Source organism: Rattus norvegicus, chromosome 20 (assembly GCF_021556685.1).
Source record: "Rattus norvegicus strain SHRSP/BbbUtx chromosome 20, alternate assembly SHRSP_T2T, whole genome shotgun sequence".
In the NCBI taxonomy this organism is placed as follows: domain Eukaryota; kingdom Metazoa; phylum Chordata; class Mammalia; order Rodentia; family Muridae; genus Rattus; species Rattus norvegicus.
Window position 1 is genome coordinate 33,794,823 of NC_141553.1, and position 24,807 is coordinate 33,819,629.

Genomic DNA, 24,807 nt, shown 5'->3' on the forward strand with positions numbered 1-24,807 from the left:
TGTGGATACATCAAAACTGATAAAGATTAGACTTGAGCAGCAGAGGTTTCCTGAAAACCTTGGCCACTGACTCAAAAAGCACTTATTTCATTGAAAAAGTCTGTTTAATTTTCTTCTAGACTCGGCACAATTAATGGCTAAAGCAGAAGAAGGGAAATGCAGTGAGATTTCTGTAATTTTGATTTCTGTAAACACATAAATAGTATAAGAAAATATTTTTGGTTTGATCCCAGGAGTGACGATATGGATGGGGATGCTGTCACAGCAGCTGACGATGATTTGCCTCGTGCTTTAGCAGAGGCATGCTTTTGCCAGCTGCAGATCGTTTCTGCAAGTGTGATATCTGGAATTCTGGAAACCCTTCAGAGGGTATGCAAATGTCCTAAGAGTCAGGGCTGGTGGCTGGTGGTCATTTGAGGGGCTTGGCTGCAGTTTGTCATTAGTTGTGCTCAAAGAAGAAACAAGAAGAAAGAAATTAGATGAAAAGATCTCTATCTCTCTCTCCTTTCTCTCCTACCTAGTGGCAGAAGTGAAATGGAAGGATAAAGGGTGAGAAAAAGAAGAAGCCACATAATAGTAAGAGATAGGCTACAAGTATCCGCTCAGAAAAGTTAATAAAAGCGTGAGATAAAAGTACCAATCAAAGCCAATGTGATGATGGTGCACTTTTAAACCCAGCACTTGGCAGAGGCAGGCAGATCTCTATTAGTTCAGGCCAGCATGGTTTACATAGTAATTTCCATGCCAGCAAAGGCTACATCATAGCAAATCCTTAATCTAATAAGGTAGAGAGTAAGGAAGAGAGGGAAGGAGGGAGGGAGGGAGGAGATATCTCCTATTCCAATGGGAAGGAACACAGTTAACAGCAGGCAGATACTCGGAGAAATAGCAGTCAGTAAAGGCATCCATCCCAAGAAACTCTTCGGTCCTAGGCAAACCCTGGACACTTCTCTACTTTGAAAGAGATCACCAGCAAGCCCAGGGAGGTATTGTCTTTAGCTTAAAGACTCCAATGCTTTTAAACACTCAATCTCTATGCAAGGAAATGAACTAATTTCTGCCACTTTAGTATTTTTAAACCCCTACTAACAGTGGTCAGTAGCCTTCAACCATTTCCTTCTGACCTATATGAAATTGCCATAAACACAGGAGCCTTTGATGATCAAACAGCACATTCTCCGATTCTACTCCAATCCTTCCTGGCTTCTCTTGCTTAATCTCTCTGAGTACTCATTTTCCTGTATCTGATCAGAAACACTGGTGTCTCAGAGCTTAGTCTTTTGGCTTCTGCTCTGTATTCCCCGCTATCTTTTCTATAATCTCTCCATGTGACTCACCCAGCTCCCGTAATTGATACCATTTATACACAAGTAACTCCTATCTCTCCAGACCCAGTGACATCCACAGTGGCCTATACTTATATACCATCTTCCCACTCGATATCTCACCTGAACTCTAAAACAGACTTCAGACTTCACACTTAACCTTCCCCAGTACTCCTCACCACCTCCAACAGTTCACACTGCAGAAAAATGCAGCCACAAGCCACTACACTGACTGAAGCTAAACTAGGAACTCACCTGCCTTCACTTCCCTTTGTCTGCCCCCTCCAAACCATCAGCAAATCCTAAGAGCTTCATTTCTCACGAACATTCTGAACCTGTTCTCTTCTCCCAAAACCTCATCTAACTGCCCTAATCTAAATCTCTTATCTACTAACAACAATGGTATCAAAAGCCAGCTTTTTCATTGCTATTCTTGCTTCTCCCTTTTCACAATTTCTTCCCCTCCACAATCAACATGTGATTTATAAACATAACGGAGAATGTCCATTACCTGTCCCTAGTACACAAAGCGATGCCAGCTTCAAGCGCTATGTGTAATTGCCCTTACTTGGGGAATTTCCTTTCACAGACAGAATAAAATCCAACCTAGTGTGGTGATGCATGCCTCTGATGCCTGGGAAGGCAGAGGCCAAGTGGATCTTTGTTTGAAGCCAGCTTGGTCTACAGAGCAAGTGGGCCAGCCAAGAATACATAACTGAGACACTGTTTCAAACAACAGTAAACCAAAATTAATCCCAAAAAAGACCTGGTATGCCAGTCTTGCATTGCCATCAGGCACTCTTCACCTCACATCCCTGCTCATCAAACTCAGGACTGCTTGGGTTCTGATATTCCTGAAACTAAGCCCCACCCTGGAACCCATACACCTCTCATGTGACGCAGGTCAGCACCTTCTCTGACCAGACTGCTCAACGCTATTCTGCCCATACCTTTTGGCTTCCTTTTCTTCCCAGTAAGCAACGCCAGTTGAACCAGCTTCTTATGTATTCCTTACTGCACTCCACCCGGGAGTGTAAGTTCCACTACAGCAAAGACTTTCACTTTCTGGCTCAATGGCATAGTAGTTCAATGGTCTAGCATCATGGCATAGTACAAAGCCTGGCATATGGCTAATATTTACTAACAAAAACACATATCTAGGTAGAAAGCACCATGCTAGACAGCTATGATAGTCTACTTCAAATAAAAATAGGCAAAATAAAATATAAGTAGGTACACAAAGCAATTTGGCATTATTATGGTGGTCCTTCCTATTCTGTGTTTTGTTTGTGGGAGGTGATTAAGTGTGGAGTTTTGATTTGGTCTGGTTTTAAGTTTCTTGAGACGGCATCTCAAGATATAGTCCTGACTGGCCTGGGACTCGTAAACCTAGCTGGCCTTGAACAGACTACAATCCTACTGCCTCTACCACTCTGTTGAGATTAAAAGCATGTGGCACTAAGGCCAGTACTTCTATTCATAATTAATGATCTTCCACAATCAACTGCTCTCCTCTGAATATTTTTAAAGATTAAAGCAGAAAATATGAAAATCCTCAAAACAGTCATAATAGTTAATATGTTGGGGTTTCAATATTACGTGAGTGACTACATTCTTCTTATTTAATGCATAATTCATAAGAACTAAGTAAGTTATAATTCAGTAAAATAGTATCTAAAGAGATTGCAAGTCTTAATTATCTTCTCGGGGTACATATTTCTTACAGACAGAAATACTGTAACTAGAACCTTTCTGTTCACAACGTCCATATTTTCAATAGGTGTCATCAGCTCAACTCACCATTTATTTCCTGACCTCAGAGTAATAAACCAGCTTCAGTCAATCCAAGTAGTGATTAAATTCCAATTACTAATCAAGTTCATTTCACAAAAGTCATCACTCAGGTTGTGATTCGCCCTCACACCAAATGACTGCTATGAAAGAACATGTCCACTTGAGTTTAGTTGGCAGTGTTGTTACCTCTCATTGTTACCAGAGTGCTCTGAGGTGCATCTAACTCCAAACCATAGCAGAAAGCATCCCTTGTTGTAATCTATGACCACTACCATTATGACATCACTGGGCAGCGTGTAAGGGATGCATCAACTCTGAAGATGCAAATCCACAGCTCAAGGCAATGAACAAGTAGCACTGTGCAAGTCACATTTTTAGCATGGTTTAAAAGTATAATATTCTACCCCAAAATATTTTAAGGGTTGGAATATATTAAGTTTTGAATGTGTCTTGCAAAACTTGGAATGGTGACTCATACCTGTAATCTCGGCATTTAAAAGCCTGACACAGGAGGATTAGTTTAAGTTTGAGACCAAGGGGTTACATATTTAGACCCTGTCTCAAACAAAAGAAAACTGTGTGTGTATGTGTGTGTTCTATTTTAAGGAGCATATTTATTGTAAGTAGAGGCACTCAAAATATCACTGTCTAATCCTAGATTTCAAAAGCCTAAGGAAAATATATCCATCTTTCAATCAACTCTGATACTAGTTTACACTCTGACAAAGAGTGATTTCAAATACATTCATTCAAGTCAAAATTATTCAAAATTAATTTTTATAAGATATTCTTTAGATAATGTGTAAAGTCAAAAGAAACACCACTTACTCAATTTTAAAGTAGCCATCTAGCTATATTTTAAGTGTGGGGGAGGACTTTATGTGACCTTGCATGGAAATGTAAGAAAACACTCATTTTAGTTTGGTTTTGTTTTTTTTTTTTATTTACTCAGAACAAGGTTAGCCATAAACCTGAAAAACTGGATAAAGAAAAAACACAACTAAATTCAAAAGAGAGAGAGAGAGAGAGAGAGAGAGGGAGGGAGAGAGAGGGAGAGAGAGGGAGAGAGAGAGAGAGAGAGAGAGAGAGAGAGAGAGAGAGAGAGAGAGGGAGAGAGGGAGAGAGAGAGAGAGAGAGAGAGAGAGAGAGAGAGAGAGGGAGAGAGGAGACACTTCTTAGTAGTTTCTAAAGAATCCATAGTGTTCCCATTTGTTACATCCTTAAATGTCCCTGCGGCAGCAACTTCCTTTCCACTGCAGAAAGCCAACACTCTTATTACTTTTGCTTTTCCCATTAGTCAATTACATATTTGCATAAACCAGTTTCAGAACACCCAGAATTAATTAACTTCTTGCATACAAAGGCAGACTCTTTTTAATATCAGAGAATTATTTACCATCTCAGAACCAAACAGACTGCTAATAAACTCCATCAGGAGGCTGGGTTGGCAGATGTCACAGGTCTGTGATTGCTCCAGCATTTTAAGAGGTTTTGGCAGGATCAGTAGCTCAAGGCCAGTCTTGGCTACATTGCAATTTTGTGTTAAAGGCCAGCCTGGGCTAAGGTACTCAGAAAAGGGAGTGGGGAGGAAGACTGGTTTTTCTTTGTTATCTTCATATAGACCCTAAAATTGCTTAATTAACCAAAGGGTATATTTGTTATACAGTGTTTCCAAGACACAGACTTTCTTCAGATTTGTAAGAAAAAGCTTTCCAAATGAACCAACCTATAAGTTATCTTGACTATCAGATCATTTGCTAGATATGCGACACTTGGTTACCTAAATAACTTATAAAATTAATTTTAAATAATTTTAGCATTTATATTGGCTCAAGGAGAAAAATAATTATATCACCATTACTATAAAAATAATCCACACTCAGTATACAGATAAAATTTTTCACTTTCACTGGAAAGAAGTACTGTGAATTATGACTTAACTGCTGTCAACTCTTAGAACACATAGTTTTATAAAGATTTCTCTTGTCCACATCCCTTAAATCTGAATATTATTTTAAAGTACTTTCTTCCTCTGTATTCTAGGGATAGTAAATGTCTAGAAACTGCCTTTCAATTATTTAACTTCTAACTCTAAAATGCTCTCTTAGAAAACAATGGAAAAATGGATACAATGCTTCTCAGATGGTACTGCCATCACAGGCCATTACCGCCAGTAAGATTTTAGGGGTTAGGTTACAAAGACATCACAGATGGGTTTGACACATATGGATAGAAGGAAACTCTTTCTGGTCCCCAGGGATACTGAGTATCTTCTTCCTCACTAAAGCGACTTCCACGCCAGGCCCTGCAACATCTGAGTAAGCATCTCTCTGAGTAAATGTCTCTCTGTCTACTCTTGAAGGCAGCCAGTAAATAGTTTAGAAAGTAATTCCCTGCATATATTTTTACTAAATTCATGGCTATTCTAATCTCTATTACTTCTAAAACTATTACGGCAGGGTATATAAGAGAATAAAGTATAAGAAAATAATTTCAAACCATACACACACACACACACACACACACACACACACACGTACACACACGTACACACATATATACAGACATAGACGTCACACATTTCTAAACCAATGGTTCTCAACCTCTGGGTCACGACTTTCGGGGTCCATTACAGTTCTGAAGTGGCGATGAAAATAATTTTATGGTTTGGGGACATCACCACATGATGACCTGTACTAAAGTTCGCAGCATTAAAAGGTTGAGAACCACTGATAGTTTAGAATTTAAACTCGCAGAATTGCACTGTTTAAAATTTCAGTAGCAATGTGCCTGCCTGGTACTTCGAAAAGGCAGAGAATGTCACAAAAGGACTCCTTCAAAATGCTTCTTTTCAAACAGTTTCGCAAAATGTACATGATTGCCTCTAAGTCACACAAGTCAAGTTCAAACACTTTGTAGAACAGGGTTACCACCCGTGGGTCCCCAAAAATCCCTAAATTTTTAGGAGAAATTCTGCGTAAGGATAAGTAGCCCGTTTCTCTTAGGGGAGAAGAAAAATATCTATGTATCTTTCAGCTTTTCAAAGGGATTCATGATTCAGTTAAGATTAAAGTGCCCTTAGGACTGTCATCATTAGATAACTTGTGATAGCCAACCCTTCTTTTTCTACTCCACGTTAGGGGAAGATTTATTCTAATTTAGTGGTTCCTACACAACTTCTGGGTGATACAGGCATGAAATGGTTGTCTGATTCTAACAGCCCCTACCACCACCACCGCAAAGCTGCAACCCCCTAGTTTCCCTGAGCCCCGCATCTCGAAGGTGGCTGGGTTCCGATGGGACCCAGGAGGCCCCTGGCAGCCATGCGACCTGCCTTCTAAGAGCTGCCGCCTCCTCCGGGGTCTCATACGCCGACCAAGTCCTCGGCAGCGTCTCTGGAGCAGCGGCTGCGGTCGACATCGCAGCGACCTTCCCTCCCCGCGTCCCGCGTGGAGCAGCCACGCACACCACACGAGGGACAACAAAGCCCGGCCGAGCGGCCCAGAAGGGCCGAGTTGTCACCCCGCGGGGGTCGCAGGCCTGAGGGCGCGGACTCCCGAGAAGCCCAGGCGGCCGCCACCCCACCCGCCCACAGTCCTCCTTACCCGCAGGGAAGCTGCGGGCCCCGCCGGGGCTGTCCCGGCCGCCAGCCTCCGGGGCCAGGAAACGGCCCCACATAGCGGGCGAGCGGGCGAGCCTGGAGCTTGGGGCCCGCAGTCACCTCGGCTTCTGGGCGGAAACTTGAGCGGAGCCTGGGCCGCGGCGGCGCGGACCGGACCCGGGCGTGCGGCTTAACGGCTGCTCAGCGATGGCCCCGGAGCGCGGTGGCTGCCATGGCCCAGCCGGCTGCGCTGAGGCCCGGGCCGGGGAAGCGAGCAGCTCCCCGGTGACGGCGGCGCGGTCCCAGGCTCCGGGGCTCTGAGCAAAATCTGCCGCTGCGGCTTCTCTAAGCCCCCTCCGCCCGGCACAACCCAAGGCAAGCGGGCCGGGCCCGGAGAGGCGGGGCCTGGAGGAGCTGGGGGCGGGGCCTGGAGGGGCTGGGGGCGGAGTCTCAAGGCGGAGCCTGGGACGCTCTCGGCGAGCCAAAGACCTATAGCCCACAGCTTGCGGTGATCATCAGAGGCAGCTCTGGTGCCTCCCTACTTCTCCATCCTGCTACCTTCAAGCTGAAAGAGGGGCCAAATTTAATCCCAAACCCTGTCTTCTTGGGACAAGGTTAGAAAAGGTGAGAGTAGTCCCTTCAACCGCACCACCCCTGGTCAATACTAAGAGGCCAAATCTAACAGGGGCTGTGGATCAGACTGGAAATCAGAATTAAAACTGTCGTTATGCATTCCACAAGCACCATTTATGGATCACGGTAGGAATAGAAAAGAGGTCGTCCCTGCCTCCCGCATCTTGGAGCCCTGCTCCACTTTAGTTCCCAGCCTTCCCAGGAGCAGACATCCTGAGAAAAAAACAAAAGGATACCGCATCCTCTTGAAATTACTCTTGTTGGCAATATAATCTTTCGAAAATTTAGATACAAACTAAACACAGTTAACCACCGTAGCAGGAGGCAGGCCTTGTGCTCAGCATGTCAATCAGAAGCAACCCAGAGGGCAGGTCCCTTAGGCTTTGAGACCAGTGATGCTTTTCCTGTTGTGGAAACAGCTAATGAAAGCTTAGTATTTATGTACCCCACCCCCCACCGAGGAAAACACTACTTAAAACTTGTGAGACTTTAATTTAGAAATTCGTTCTATAACTCACCACACTTGCTGAAATGTACCAAGCTGTGATTGTACATCTAGTCTCCTTCCGGTAGACCTACAGTTATTTCTTCAAATCCTGAGATGTTGTTGGTCAAGTGTCAAATGACTCCGATGCTAGAAGGTGACAGAAATATGAAAGTATAACGTGATGGTTCTTTTCTGATTTAAAAATGTATCTTATTAATTATGACACATGAAAAGGATGGATTAAAAAAAGTATTAAAAGTTCCACGAAGGAAAACATCAGAAGTAAAAATACTATATCTACACATAATCTTTTCGTGATTTTTAGTTTAACAAAGAGCTCAAACTGGCTGGAAACTTGATGTGTAGTTCAGGCTTCCCTCAAACTCCTGGTTCTCCTGCCTCGGCCTCCCCTGTGCTTTCTAGAAAAAAAGAAAATGAAAGAAAGATAGGTCCAGTAGCTTAAGGATTCTTAAACTTTTTAAACTCACAAACCTGTTTGTCCAAGTAACTTTTATGCAACACTGGATGTATAAATAAATAAAATAGGTATTCAAGTCGAATGTTTGCTTGTATCATAAATTTATTTTAATAAATTATTTGGTACACATACAATTTTACCATTCATTAGAGATGAAAACAATCTTATGCTACTGAAATAGATATAACTCTTTACTTTTATATAAATGATTAAATGTTGGTACAGCGTAGTAGTGCATACCTGTAATCCCAGCACCTGATGGAAACTAATGAACCAGGAGTTCAATAGAAACCTGGATTACCATAGTTTAAGGCTAGCCTAAACTACATGATGAAGCCTTATCTAGGAAAGAAAGGGGGAAAAGGAAGGAAGGAAGAAAAAGAAGGTATAGGTAGATTCTAAAAACTATAATTAATGCCCAACAAATCTCTTGGTTTAAAAGAAATATTAAAGACATCATTGTGTATAACTGGTAGGAGTTAGGGGGAAAATGGAGATGAATATAATCAAAAAACATTGTGTGAAATTTCTAGAGAAAAAAAGTTTTATAAAGACATTATTGGCGCTGGACAGATGGCTACTTTTCTAAAGAACCTGGGTTCAACTCCTACCACCCACCCAGGGCAGCTCATAATCACTTAGAACTCCAGTTCTGATCACTTCTTGCCTCTGCACCATGGGATACATGTACATGCAGCCCAACACACACACACATACACATCAATAATAAGATATTTTAGATGAAAGATAAATGGTACATTCATAAAGGTGATACAAATCTCTGGGTTGACACATTGAATTTTCTTACTTTTTTTTTCTTATTCAAACTTACCAGTTTGGACAAGCAGCAAGAAAGCTGAAGAAGGCTATAACAATGGGTAAAGGTGATTTTTTAATACTATAATAAAATCTCTTAACGTAAATGTCAAGGATCATTCAATTTACAAACCTATATAGTCTATGGAAACAAGATGAATAATGGCTAGGAAAAACTGTCAACAAAAAAAATAATTGCAATAGTTCCTCAAAAATGATTACCAATACATTGAAAAAATTCATGGATGAAGTCTAAAATCCTTATAACTAGAAATTTCTGGTGTGTCAAGGTCATATCAATGACTGTAAGTTGTAAGCTCTCCCAGAAGAGAAATTGCAAGTCATTCAATCTTGTGTATATTGTTATGACTCGAATGATCATTCAACAAAACTAAGAACACTTTTCTAAGCTGGATTTAAAAAAATCGTATTTGGTTCCTAATACATAGAAGTCATTAATCCAATAGTGAACAGAAGAGAAGTGGGTTACTTAACTCTCGTACCTTAATGTCCTCATAATCTGGGATTGTAACAGAGACTTGAAGATTTGTGCTGGGGGTCTCACTGCTTTGTCTCGCTAAGGCAAAATCAGTTGCTAGAGGACATAAATGTTTAGATTTGTTTTGTATACACATGAGTCCGAACGAAGTAAAGCACCGTTTGGATCCCTTTCCTGGCCATTTGTGGTTACTAATTAGCTCAGGAATCATGGTGAAATACTATTGAGAAATAATTACCCAGCTCTCCAGGGCGAGGTCAATAGTAGCATTCATCTACGCTGTGATTCCCTGAGCTCCCCGTGTGGGTATTGCAGTCTGTACTACCAAAATTGAGGAAGGAAAGTTGGGAGAGATGGCCGGATAGCATGCACGGACAAAGCCAGAACACTTCATTTCAAGTTTCTGGTCCCGGGAGGTACAGAAAATGAACTGTACCTCCTCAGCCTTTGACTCGAATCGGACTGTGGTATCCACTGCGTAAACTGGAGAACACTGGCACAGTTCTCGGGCTCCTGAAGGGGATAAGAGGACAGGATTCAGTCAACAGATAGTCTCCAAAGGGGCCATCCGTGTTTACTGGAACTGTTTGTCCTGACAGCTTTGACCCAGGAACGTGTAGTCACCAACTCATGTTACAGAGCTTATGAAAAGCAGAAAGATCACTTACGGTAAAAAGTGGACAGCGGCTTTGATGGTGTTTAAGGAGTCAAACACTTCCCTTACTGTCCTCCTTTTCAAATACTGGAGGTTATACAGAATGTACAAAACTGTGGGGTTCAAGAAAATAATTCATGCCTTTATTCACACACACACAACACACACATACTACACACTACATACATACTACACACACTATACACATACCACATGCACATATACATACAATGCACACACAAACTACACATATACACACTACACATACATTAAACACACACAGTATACATACACTGCACACTCATATACACACACATACACTTACTATAAACACCCCACACACACTCACTACATCCATACACTACACACACACATACACTATACATACACATATACCCACTATATACACATACCACACACACACACACACACTACACACACTATACTCATACTGCACATAATACACACATACACAAACTGTACACACACCACACACTATACATATACACATAGCGCACACACTATACACACCACACTCAATACATACACATAATATGTATATAATACACACACACATGCATACACTATAAACAAACACATACACTATAAATATTACACACATTCACACTATACACACATTGCACATACACATACTATATACACTACACATACATACTACATGACTATACACATATATACACACATTGCACACACTATATACAAACATATGCACACATTGAACACACCATATATATATATATACACATGATATACTCATACATACACATTGCACGCAAACTACCATACCACACACACAAACCAACACACTGCACACACGATACATATGCACACATTCTACACACACACACACACACACACACACACACACACCCCATCTGAGCTGACCTGCACTAGCTCACAAGAGAATTGTTTTAACAATTCAAAATGTCCCAAGGCTTGTAGGATTCAGTCAAAATGTTCAGAGTGGTAAATGGGGCTATTTCCTGAGTAGAGTTACCAACAATTACTGAAGGAAAAAAATCTTTAATTATAAACTTCAATGGTTTGCGACATCTCAATGTCTACGTTATTGTACACACAGCTACAGACTTTATGTGACCTTTAAAATGATCTGTCATGAAGAGCTAGTATAGACTCCATTTTACAGATAGGGTGGGGAAAAAGACCCAGAAATGCTAGGTTGTGAGAAAATAGACTCAAAAAGCCAGCTTTCGAATCTGATCCGTGTGACTCTGAGGACCAATCTTTTCTGGTCATGCTCCTTAGCATGTAAACAAAAATTAGAAGCTTATTCTTCTGATGACATGTGAGAAGGAAGGACCTAATTATAGGATCCCTGAGTGTTGTGTACAGTTGTGCTAGGATCCCAGCAGGAACATTAGTCTGTGGCACTATGTGAGGACAGCAGGGCGGTAGAGCCGGGGAGGGGGGTGGCAGAGAAGGCCAGCTGGGTTCTGCAGTATGGCCACTTAAAGACTATTGGCTCAAGACTCAGGACTATTGGCTGAAGAATGAAGTGAAGGATTGACGAACCTCGCTTGTCTGAAAAGAGTGACGAACTCAAGAGAAGGCTGAAAAGCTGGGGAGGGGGAGGGGGTTTTACAATCAAAGAACAGACACTGTTAGAATAAAGAAGCACACGCGGCAGAAACGCGAACGAGGGCAAAAGGAGAACAAGAGTTTCAAGATTTCAGAGGCGGGGCAGTGGAAGAATCAATCCCAGAGACAATATTGAAGTCGTGTCTCTCTGATTTCCCTCAGGAAAAACCTTGATGTCCCAGAGTAGGGAATGCAGTTGGCTGACGGTCTGTAGCTCCTGCCACCCACAAGGTTGCCCTCAGCTTCTAAGAGGAGGCTGTGCAATTCTGTGGTATTTCCAGCGTGACTGACCAAGGAACATAGCGAAGGGCTCCACTCTTTCTCATGCGTAGCCCCCGCTGACGACACTGTGCTCTATTTGGTGGAGGGAATCCTTTTCAAGCCTTTTGTGCAGTCTGGACCTGTTTTTCTGTCCTGCTTCCTGGCACTGACGTCTTCCACAGCTTATCATCTACCTTCTCGCTGCCTTTAGCATGAAATGTACACGGTCCAGGAAAAAGAGAAGGATAGAAAGGAATTCTGATTTGGTTCATTTGTTTCAAATAGGTAAACAGTGTTTCTAAAGGGTATGAGGATGTGACAAAATATATTTCTAGGAGAGTACAGTATACCAAACCACAGTGTACATTGTGGTTTAATGTGAACTTGCTCTCATAGGTTTACGTGTTTGAACACAAGGTCTCTGGCTGGTGATGCTGTTTCGGAAGTGACTGATCAGTTAGAAGGCGGAACCTTGATGAAGGAAATGGGTTGCTGAGGGCGGGCCTTAAGGTTCATAACACTGCATCACTTCCTGCTTAAGTCCTGCTTCCTGTGAGTGGATCTGATGTGACTGGCTCCTCCTGAAGTGCCTTCGCCACCTCGGTGGATTACATCCCTGGAAGAGCTGTAAACCAGATAAACCTTTCCTCCCTGTGATTGTTAGTCTCGCTACCTTGACAAAATCTGGAATTATAAAGATGAGAGACAGGCCTAGAGCATACTCAAGGGGATTATCTCCATTGCATTAAATAATGAAAGACCCCGTCCAGTGTGGGTGACACACATTCCCTAGGCTTGGAATCCTGGAATGAATTGTTAGAATGGAGAAAAGCAAACCCAGCACTAACATGTGTACACTCATGACTCTCTTCTGTCTCAAGCTCCTACTGCCTTGACTTCCCCATTGTCAGAGACTTGTAACCCGGAAGCATGAACCAGAAGAAATCCCTCTCCCTCACATTGCTTTTGTTGTGTCTTATCAGAGCAACAGAAAAGACACTTGGTGACTTCTTTCTAGGTACAGAAACAATAGCAGCGTCTGCTACACCTAAGAGAGTTAGAAGAAATGCAGCTGACAGCAACTGCAGCATAGCCAGAGACCCTGGTAGCAAAGAGTTCCAGAAATTTCCAACAGAAGTAAGCAGACTTAGGAGAGATGACAGACTGACAGGCCAGACTGACAGGCTTCCAAACTCCACTTGGCTGTCCATGAACCCCTGGGAAGAAGGTTCTGCCTACTTCTGAGTGGGACCTGGGAGTTGCTGTCCTGTTTTTTTTTTTTTTAAGTTGCTGCTATCTAAGTACTTCCAGGAGCACGTCACAAACTTGTAAATGTATCAAATTCATTGATGCCAACAGGATTTTAATTAGTTAATTAAGAGTAATTAATTGGTTCTGACTTCACTACTCAAATAGCAAAACCATTAAGATAGTTCTCATGATAAAAATGTACTTCCAGATAGCAGGAGAGGAGTTAATTTATTTTGTTAACTTTGGAAGCCAGGCAATGTTAGCACGTGCCAGAAATCCCTATACTCGTGATCCTGAGACAGGAGGATTGCCAGGAGTTTAAGCCTGGGCCTCATAGTGAGTTTCAGCCTTGGTTAGGTTACAGAATGAGACCCTGTCTTAAACCAACATTATACACACACACACACACACACACACACACACACACACACACCACACTAACTTGAGCAAGCTTTCTTTCCAAGGAGTTTTCAGGGCATTTTCTGAACAGGGGAGGAGTGTGTGGATCTCTGGAATTTTGAAGAGAGCTAATATCATTGGAACAAGCCCTTGAGGGACCTGAGCTACTTCAAATGGTAGATCCCTTTTCCTGTGCAATCAGAGGAGCCTGAAATTTTAACAAGTATAATAACAGACTCAGAAAAGCAAAGCTAAGTCTAGATATAATTATATGTATATGAAGGCATGTGAAGAAAATAATTTCTTATCTTTTTTCATAATTATATATTTAAAAGCACACAAAAACAGACTATTTATATAGAAAATACTCATAATTATTCATCTCATTGTAGAGACTCTAAGTGGAGTAAAAGAATTAAAACGAGAGACAGGTATGAAAGATGGGTACTTACCATCTCTCTTTTTAGCTATGTCACTTGTTTAACAAAGGACATTTTCTAGAAGACAGTTCACTTCATGTTGCAGTCCACATGGCCTATTATAGTATGGGTACCTCTCTTAATTACTTATTCCTGATCAACAAGGTACTCATTGGGGGAATCATTCAACCTGACAAAAAAAATCAATCTGTGAAGTCTGATGTCTAGGTTTACAAATAAGCAAACTTTTCAAAGATCATTTTAAATACAAGCATGGCAAAACATGCCCGTAACTACAAAGTAATTATGGCATAATAATGATACTAAGTCTGTGGTTGGGGTTTTCAGTGGTTTGAAACAAGGTTCTGGTACCTAGTGCAAGCTGACCTTAAGCCCAGTCCTTTTACCTCACCCTCTAGAATGCTGGGATTGAAGGTATGTGCCGTGAGGGCCAGCTGAGCGGGTCTTTTCTTCCTTTCTTTCTTTCTTTTTTTTTAACTTATCTATAGAAAATTATTGTAAACTGGGAGCTGGTGTTTTGATTTTTAAGTACCTTGACTCATCCATTATAGAACTGCATATTGGGAATGAGAATTACCCCTGAACATAGTCCTCATCGTAATGCTTTTAGAGACCAACAGACATGAGTTCACTAAGAGCAAAGCCTCAAAACCTAACTCCCGCTTATGCAGCAGAGGATAAGATAGAAATCACAAATCTTTATATACGATGGATACTAATTTATCAAATAGTACCCTAGTTCAGGAATCCTTAAAAGCTTTGCATTGGCCGTCTATATTTGGATAATTAGGCAAGGTTTTCAAATAATACATGCTCTGTCGCACACATCCACCCCAAGAAAGTTAAATGAGCTAATTTTGTTGTAAAGATACCGGAAATACATTGTCTGCAACTGAGACCAAAGCCGTGGTGATTAGTGTTTAAATTCCCAGTGTTACAAAGGTATACAATTTAGTAAGATCCCACCAGCACGCACGTCTAGACTCCCTGAGGGTTATGGAGGGCAAGGAACCTGGAGTGTTTGGCACAGAGGAGGAAGGATTGGAGAGGCAGGCGGACGGGATTTGCCTGGCAGTTGTCTAGATGTCACTGCTTTCTCTGCAGTCCTTTGAAGGTCAGTCTGATTCTGGCCCAGAACCAGGATGTAAGTTTCAGATCATGGCAGGCTTATGAGGACAGTGTATCCTGGAACATCTAATCCCACCCTGGCCTGCCCTAAAAAGGCCTTGAGTTTGCTCAGCGCAGAGACCCGCTGCAATCTCCAGTCCCTGGGGCTGTTTTCCAGAAAATTAAAGCAGAGAAGAGCAGCTACGCTACATTTGCCTAAGTTTTGATTTGGGGCTTTATCACATTAATTTTTTAGAAGACTTTTCGTCTTCCCACACAGCAACTCTCAGAACAGATGGCTTAAAATGTCTCATAGGAAGTGAACTGTAGTCAGCAGATGAGCGTACAAGTCCCGTCCCGTCCCTGCCCCCACCCCCACCCCCCCAACCCTGGCAGAGGCTGAGGTGGGTCGCCCCTAAGTACCTACCTGGTAATGTGACACTGCCACCAGGCACGTGTCCGACAGCTGCCTTTTTTATCCAGGGGTTAGAGGCCTCCTTACTAGGGTTACTGAGTGTGTGTGGACATATTCATTGGTAAGAGGTAAACTTTTTATCAGCAGTAAGGCGGCTTTGCAGGGCTAATTGCTGGCCTCCCCTGGAAAGGTGTCAGCTAAAGGAGACTGGGTGGAACTCAAATGCCTTGATTACGGATTCAATACTGGCAAAAGGCCAGGCCTGCAGTACAGCCTCAGGCAGCAACCGAGTGAACTGGCGGATTGCCCAGTGAGGGGGCCCCCAGTGTACTGTGTACCATCCATTACTCATAACCAACAGGGACATTTAGGTAAACCCCAGGGGGTGGGGAGTAACAGGAAGTCTGGAAGATAGAACTTGAGCTTGTGAGTTTCATACCGAATGTCTTTTAATTTTTTAATTTAATCTCCTCTTATACAATGAATTATGATCATGTTTTCTGCCCTCGAAATTCCTCCCAGATTCTTTCTTCCCATCTTGCTACTTGCTATCCACCCAATTTAATGATATTCTCTCTCTCTCTCTCTCTCTCTCTCTCTCTCTCTCTCTCTCTCTCCCCCCCCCCCCCGGCCCGGTGTGGTGTGTGTGTGTGTGTGTGTGCGCGAGTGCGTGCGTGCGTGCGTGTGTGCATGCTTAAAACACTTCTCTATAAATCAGTATAGCATCTCTATAGTCTTTAAGTCAACTTTTCCTGCATTGTGAGATGTTCTCAGCTTGCCCAGTAATGTCACCCTTTATTGGAATTGACAGTTATCTCCTATCTTTACATCTAATTTTTAAAAATATAATAAGGAAATGTCACTGATGACAAAATATTCAAGTAAAATAATGAATATTGGGGTTGGGGATTTGGCTCAGTGGTAGAGCGCTTGCCTAGCAAGCACAAGGCCCTGGGTTCGGTCCCCAGCTCTGAAAAAAAGAAAAGGAAAAAAAAAAAAAAAGACTATTGATAGACCGAGTAAAAGTAAAACTACCATACAATATTATCTTCAATTTTTCTTGTAGCTTGATAACTATATGGACAAAACCAATATGTTCTATTCGTGGATGAAAGATTTCATTGTACTTCCAGAGTGCTCTTTGTGTGCACTGGAAAACAATATAAAATTATATCTTCAGCTACGTGTTATAAATACCTTCTGACAAGGCTTATTGTCACAGTCTTTAAAAATTAAACTTTTTAAACTCATAAAAATGCTAATCCTACTACATAAACTACTAGTCAATGTCAAGAATCATTTAGTGGTTTTAATTGAAATGGTTAGTGTTGTGGTTTGCCCTGAAGTTATCTGTATTTTGATGCTAATTCCACTGCCCCAAGGACAGCTGCCTAGTCCTGTACTCAGAACTCAGGTGACTTCACCAGAACTACTAACCCCCCTCCCCATTGAATTTGTAAAGTACAGGTGAGGGGCAGGTACAGGATAGAAGGAGGCCTGTCATTGGAGGAGGAAGGATGGCGGGAGAGACGTGAGAGACATTTGAAGGAAGAGGAGGAGACTAGGAGGAGAAAGAGAGACAGAGAGAGGGAGAGAAGCCGTGGCAGGAGATGATGGCAGGTGATGTTAAGATTCTGCTCTGTGTATCTACAGGTTGTTATTAATGTTCTCAAGGGATGGATGGTACCGGACTTTGTATATTTAAGTGGGCAATTATATCTTCCAATTGGGTCAAAGATTATTGTGTTGTGTGTTCTTTTATGTGAGGGTTTGAGTGTAGGAAAGTGTGCGGCTGGGATGTGTTTCTGTCAAGATATCTAGCAGATATCTTGGGGCACCGTGGCGCAAACCTAGCGGGGTAAAAGACAGCTTTACTTTTTTATTTTTATATTTTTACAACAGGTTAGGACTAATACATTAGTCCTAATATTAGGATGCAGAAATTGCTTAAGATTTTAATTTTTCTTATTAAAAAAATCAGAAGAAAGTAATGCTGGCTTTGAGGTTCTAAATCTTATCATCGAAGTATAATGCATTATTAATAGCAAGACATTACAGAAGAAAGGAAGTCTTTAGATATAGAAACTTCAGGGGGAAACTAGCAGGGAAAAGAATTACAGGTAAGTGAATGGAGAGGTAGCCTAGCAATTTAAGGTCACTTACTGTTCCTGCAGAGGACCTGAGTTCAGCTCCCAGCACCCACACAACAGCTTCTAACTCCAACTCCAGAGTGTCCAACACCTCCTGACTTCCTTGGGCAACTGCATTCCCAGCCACGGACCCACACAAACACACACACACACACACACACACACACACACACGTGAACACACATAATTTTTTTTTAAACTTTAGTCAGGAAAAAAAAAGAGATGCTAGGTAAGGTCTAACTATAATACTTTTTTTAAAGAAAATTACCAAAGTACCTCATACATGAGTCATAGTAGACCATGACAGGGCATGTTAAGTTCCTAGTCAATAGGCCTTCAGCAAATCGGAACAAAGACTGAGGATCTGGGGGGAGCACTGCTCCACAGTAGCAGAAACCGGTGTAACACTTCTTATCCAGCCAGCAGGAAGACTAACTATGACCATGTTTGGGGGAGAAAAAAACAATCTTCATAAGTTTAAGTAATTCTATCTTCCTAAGAAGGGCAGATCTAAGAAGTAATTGACACAGAAAACCAGCAATAAATAAACGTGTTCTATGATCACTCAGCATTCGACTTGCATTGCAACATCATAAATGTCTTAGGGTCTCATTGCTGTGAAGGGACAACATAACCAATGGAATTCTTAAAAGGAAAGCATTTAATTGAGGCGGGCTTACAGTTTCAGAGTTTCTGTCCATTTATCATCATGGTGGGCGAGCATGGCAGCACCCAGGCAAACATGGTGCTGAAGGAACCGAGAGAGTTCTCTGTCTTGATCCACAGGCAGCAGAAGGGGACTGAGATTCCACACTGGGCAGAGCTTGAGCACAGGAGACCTCCCAGCCCTCCTACACAGTGATGCATTTCCTCCAAGGCCACACCTCCTTAGAGTGTTATGCTCTATATCCCAGCGTTCAAACACATGAATCTATGGGGGCCAAAACTACTCAAACCAGATCTGAATATGCTTGGCCCGGGGAATGGCACTACAAGAAGGTGTAGTTTGTTGGAGTGGGTGTGGCCTTGTTGGAGGAAGTGTGTTACTGTGAAGGTGGGCTTTGAGATCCTCTGGGGAATCAGTCTTCTGTTTGCCTTCAGAACAAGATGTAGAACTCTCAACCCCTCCAGTGCCATGTCTTCCTGGACACTGCCATGCTTCCCAGCAAGATGATACTGGACTGAACCTCTGAACCTGTAAGCCAGCCTGAATTATGTGTTGTCCTTTATAAGAGTGGCCTATGTCCTGGTGTCTTTTCACAGCAATGGAAACCCTAACTAAGACACCACCACAATAAAGAATAGTAGGGCCCATTCTTCTCTCACAATTGAAGGCATAGAGAGATTCGGAACAACATGGGTTGCTCAGGACAGATTAGCAGTTCAATGGCAAACGTACCTGACTCAAGAAACTGAGCCCTTCAATATTAATTCTGCTATGAAATGATTACTAAGCTTTACCAGTAATTGGTGATTTGACGAAGACCATATATGGAAGTAGGAACACAAGGGAATGATAGCCATCAAATGACTGTTCTCTTTGTAAAAGAGGGGGAGGTGGACCTGAGAAGGGAACATGCAAAAACTTCAAAATACGTAATATTTTAAAAAGAATGAAATATGGGAATTCATTAGAATTTCATAATCTAATGTCTGGGGTTATCTGTTTTTCTCCACACTTTTCTACGTGGTTGAAATAATTCAGTCAAAAATTAAAGAAGCCAGTTAACGCCACCCTATTTCAAATATAATAAAATTGAATAATTATGGTTGAAGGCTGAAGGAACAGACATACCCAATATTTCAGGTGATATTAATTGGTCCAACTCTCGTGGAAAGTATTTTGACAATATGTGCCACTTCTGGCCATAAGAATAATTAATTATACTCTGTCATTCAGAAAATTTCCTTTGAGGACACTATTCTAAAGAAAACAAGACCAAACTGGGCATGCGCATACAGACTTAAACAGACCGTAATACACATAAGTCACATCATTTGGGTATGAGGTGTCAATTGTAATAACAATCTAAAACTCTAGCTGTAGAGGAATCATCAATGTCCTGCAGCCTGTAGGTTGTACAGAAATTTGAAGAAAGATTATGATATAACATCAGTTGGGGGAAAAAAAATCAGGTTGTGAAATTACCTGATCCCTAGGATTAACTCAATGGAAAAAACAAGCATTAAAAAAGGCTGAGGAAGAAACGCTGTAGAAAGACGGATAAACACTTTATGTTAAGGTGATAAGATCATTATTTTCCTTCTTTTCGTGAATATCTTCGGCCCTATTGATTACTTTTGCGTTATAAACGTATTGCACCATACGTTCCTGGGCTTTAGAAATAACAAGACACTGCTCAAAATAGACTGGAATGTAAGGGATATGGTGGGGGGAGGGGTCCCAAGAAAGAGTGGAGAGGCCAGTGGGAGGGGAGATGCACCAGGCTGGCGTCTTCCTGCACAGAACCAATCAGCGAGCTTCGTCCAGAGAGGAGAGGGCACAGTAAGACCTGGATCAACAAGAGGGGCTGGGGAAGGGGGTGAGCGTACTGCGAAGTGGAAAGCTACCCAAATGTTCGGGAAAACAGTACTCTGTGTCACGGAACACCGTATTTTCAGATTTCAGTCTCTGAATTGTTCAGACATTGTGGTGACTGTAAGAGTCTCACGGTTAAACAGAGTCCACAAAACAACTGCTCGAAGACTCATAGCGACATAATTATGAGTCGTGTTTCACAGGCTCCAAGCCTTCCGTCTAAAAATAGTCGCAATGACCACATCTTGGGTAAACAAAGCCATTACCTATTCTGTGCCCAGGCTATATTGGTAGTCACTTACTGGAAAACGGATCGCTAGTTAAGTAACTGTGTGTTTTCAGAACATCCGCCTGTCACTCTTTCCATAATGATAAATGAAATAAATAAACCTTCAGGGCATAAACATGACTTTTAAAAACTCTTTCACCATCACATAAGCCTGCCTATACACCCAAAGGGGCACCCACCTGGGCAGTCCTAGAAAACAACACGTTCTGTAAGGAGTATGCTTCTGTATGTTTGCACAGGGACAGACATGTAAGAAGTGTGTGAGAAGTGGGGAGGCAGAGTGAGCCGTAGGATGCTCCTCTGTCCCCATGTGGACCAGCTGCCACTTCCCAGCTTCCTTGGGTTACATTAATAACTCTTAAATAATACATAACTCAACAGGGCGGTAGCTGCCGTTTATCAGACGATTGCTTTGTGCTGGGGCTTTACATCCATTAACTTTAATCGTCGTGAGCATCCTGCCAAGACTGTAACTCAAGTGGTAGGGTGGTCAGGTTCTTCAGCTCCTTTCTCAGTTTTCATCCTTCGATATCCCTGTGAGATAAGACTTCTTGATGGTCATCTTGAGCGCTGGCAAGAAGTCTGTGGTTCACCTACATTGCCACTGCTCTCTCTGGGGTTTTACATTGCATTTTCCTTTGCCAGCCAAATTCCCTATGTGTCCTTCGAAGAGAGAAAGCAAAGCCCTCAGTGGATGCTACGTTGTTGCTAAGTCAAGGATCCCAAGGCCTCAATCCTATAAGAGTGGCAAAGCCTTCCTTGAGTGAGGTTCTGAGGGATCATAAAGTGGTCCCTCAGGTCCGAGTATGAATGTCTGACGGTGTGTGCAGAAAAGATTCACCATAGCTTTTTCCTCTCCATGTTTAGTACCTGAAGCCTGCTCCCCTACAGAGACTGCTCCTACTGGGATTAGCTAAACCTGCCTCCTTGTTGGGCTGTATATAACACCGCACCTTGTTTATCTGTACGCAGTAGCCTCGCCTTCTCATTCAATATGCAGCAAAATCGACAGCTCGCTTTCCTTTTCAGCTTTCTATGATAAATATGCTGAATTTCTGGGGCGCTGTGGCTTCTCCATCGGCTGAACACAGCTCACCACAGTCCAGGGGGTTTGTACTTATGTATCTGTCATTTCTCCACTCCTAGGCAGGGTTCTGGATCCCAAGCCCTGCAAGGACCCAGTGATCCTCTTCCTAGCTCCATGTTTGCTATCTCTCTAGCTGCAATCTCATCACCCAATGCTCATGCAGTCCCCCCACAGTGTCATCCACATTGGGGGGGGGCACCTATTTAATTTTTGGTGAAAGGTAAGGATGGCCCATTGCAGTGCCAAGTAACAAACGACTCAATATTGGACATCTCCAGCTGTCCAGTGCTCAGAATCCTACCCCCTCCTTCTCCCTCCTCCTCCCCCTTCCCTCCCCTTCCCCCCTCCCTCCCTCCCTTCTTCCCTTCAGCTCCCTCCTTCCTCTTTCCCTGCACACAGACTATCAAACCCAGACGCTGTCACACATACTAATGCGATGCTAAGCAGACGCTCTACCACATCACACCCCCAGGCCATAATCAGTTTTTGAAGAGAAGGTCTCCCTTCTTTATCCAGGGCGTTCTGAAATTCCAGGGCTCAGGGATCCTCCCTCCCCGCCTAACCTCCTAACTAGCAGAGTAACAGACTCACACTCTAGGGCACTGCCTTGGATATTCTTATTTATTACACAAAACACTGTATTCTCTACCTAGGGCTTTCCCTTCATAGTCAAAGTGAACTCATAAAGGCATTTCCCTCAACTTAAGATGAGGAGAGATCAGAAGACTAGCAATAACTTAAACACCGTGTGGTTCCTCTCTGTGCCATTATCCCCATTTTACACACGACCAAACAAGTTCGGTGAAATTAGAGGTGAAGGGCTGAGCTCGAATTAAAAGCCTGTTTTGCTTAGCTCAAAACTTAGGTTCCCTGTGCTATACCCAGACAAGTACATGAGAGCCAGTAGTTATTGACTGTTCGCAGCATGCCTGACTCCGAGGGCTTTAGCATGGATTCATTAAAACCTTCACACTGGGGAGTATCCATTTTCTAGACACTGATAATAGCAACTTGTTCAGAACTGCATGGCTAACAGGGGAAGGTCAGGATGAGAGCCCAAATGGGCAGTCTCCCTGGTTCTCATCAGGAGTGGTCCTCTGCCAGCCTACAGCCATAGCTCCCTCACTCCTCTCTGGGCTAGAAGCGAGGACAGCTGCTTGGCGACAGCACAGCCCACACCCTGAAAAGACAGCGCCAGTGTGCTTGGAAAACTCCTGTCTTCTGAAAGTCCTCAGAAAGCTGGCTCCATTCTGTTGACAAACTGAATTATAAACACCGTAATGTCTGCTTTCGAAAATGATCGTGGGATTCAGTGTTTTCTTGTTTACCAAGCTGGCAGAAAATCACTGTTCATTTGTTCTGTCACTCATCCGAATGTCTTCTGTAGGTCACGTCTGTGTGTCGGGTACGGTTAGGCACAGAGCTAAGACGAATCAAGGATGACTGGGCCCAGCTCTGAAGCTTGCAGGGACTGTGCAGTCTAGAGCAAGGGCAACCAGACTCAGCAGACAGCTACTCATGGGATGATATTTGAGAAAAAATGGAGTCCTGTTTTACATCACCGCATGGGGAGAAGGCATGAGAGTTAATCATTTGAGAAAACAGTTCTATATCCAGCGCTAGCAAAATTCTGCTGTGAGGAGTGGATAAGCTAAACCTGGGTGAATGGCTGCCTGCCTAGTTCTGAAAGACCACTTGAGCATCTGCTGACTGGAAGCAGTCCTACCTGAGAGTTCCTGACCCCTCTCTTACTGATCAGAGGTGTGTAGAACTCTCTACAGAGACAGGACAAAAATCAAGTGAAGACTGTGTGGAATGCTCCTTTCAATTCTAGTCTGGAGAAGTTGGAACTGAGATTCTAAATTACCTAGCCAAGCGTTGTTTGTGGCAGGGTCTAATACTGTACCAGAGGCTGTTGGGGAACTTATAATGAAACGTGGGCTGTTCTGAATCTAGTGGAATCCTCCTGACTTGGCCTCCCAAGTACTGGCGACACCATTGAGGAGGGACTACTTCTATTCTGGTTAACTCTGGCCCACACCTCCTGTTTCCCTTTTTTTTGTTGTTGTTGTTTTGTTTTGTTGTTTTTTTTGTTTGTTTGTTTGTTTTGTTTTTTCCAGAGCTGGGGACTGAACCCAGGGCCTTGCACTTGCTAGGCAAGTGCTCTACCACTGAGCTAAATCCCCAACCACCCTGGTTCCCTTAGTATAGACCAAGCCCCTCTTTTAAGATTTAAAATACCAAATGGAAAGGAAGAGGTGTCTGATTTTGTTGAGGCCATTAAGAGAAAGCTACTTCCTCATAGGGGAAAAAAAATCAACCTCTGGCCCTGGATGGATATCTAGTATTTTACGCTAAAACACTAAAAACTAAACACGAAGCCCTCTTACTAGCTCCTCTATTTAAAAGTTAACCCATTCTGTTAATCATGTAGTCAGAACTCCATCCCCAGAAAATCTGATGCACCTGAAGGCATATCCAGGCACATGGAGGACTAATTATCCCCTCAATGAGATAATGTACCTTTTCCCAGAAGCCCCTCTATCAGGTTAGTAGCCTGCAGAACTTCTATCCTGGAAACCCTTTTAACCGTATCGACTTCGTCTAAACTGATGTGTGCCCACCCCCATCCTTTTCTTTTAGATGTTGACTAACCCCATACCTGAACCCCTGAGCATGTTTCCTGGACACTGGGCTTTCTCGATTATTCCCTGAAGTTCTACCCACCAGTCTCCTTTCACCACATAGCTAACCGCCATTGCAGAACCTGCCTGCTCTCTGTGTTTCTCTTTTTTTACCATTTCCTCCTCCCAGCAGATGCCAAAAACTTACACCCTACCCGCCTTGTCTCTCAAACACTAGTAAAATTGTCCCTCAGCATTCCGCCCTGTGTCTTTTTTTAAAATTATTTTATTGACAACAACATTAACATTATTCCCAAAAGGGGAACCCTAAGTTTTC

At 42.7% G+C, this 24,807-nt stretch overlaps 1 protein-coding gene across 4 annotated transcripts in view; it reads right to left on the minus strand.

The window, feature by feature from the left end:
- Window positions 1-24,807, minus strand: part of Cep85l (centrosomal protein 85-like) — a 177,692-nt gene that overhangs the window by 111,496 nt on the left and 41,389 nt on the right. Inside the window, exons 2-3 of one of the 4 annotated variants that reach the window (XM_087596738.1) lie at window positions 10,070-10,146; window positions 7,872-7,987 (exon numbers count right to left, since the gene is read on the minus strand). In XM_087596738.1, the coding sequence (XP_087452864.1) occupies window positions 7,872-7,908 (37 nt within the window). In that variant the 5' untranslated portion in view covers window positions 7,909-7,987; window positions 10,070-10,146. Of the gene's footprint in view, window positions 1-6,724; window positions 7,070-7,871; window positions 7,988-10,069; window positions 10,147-24,807 lie in introns of those variants that run through there. The other 3 variants (XM_087596739.1, XM_087596740.1, NM_001177829.2) reach the window with 3 other exon arrangements.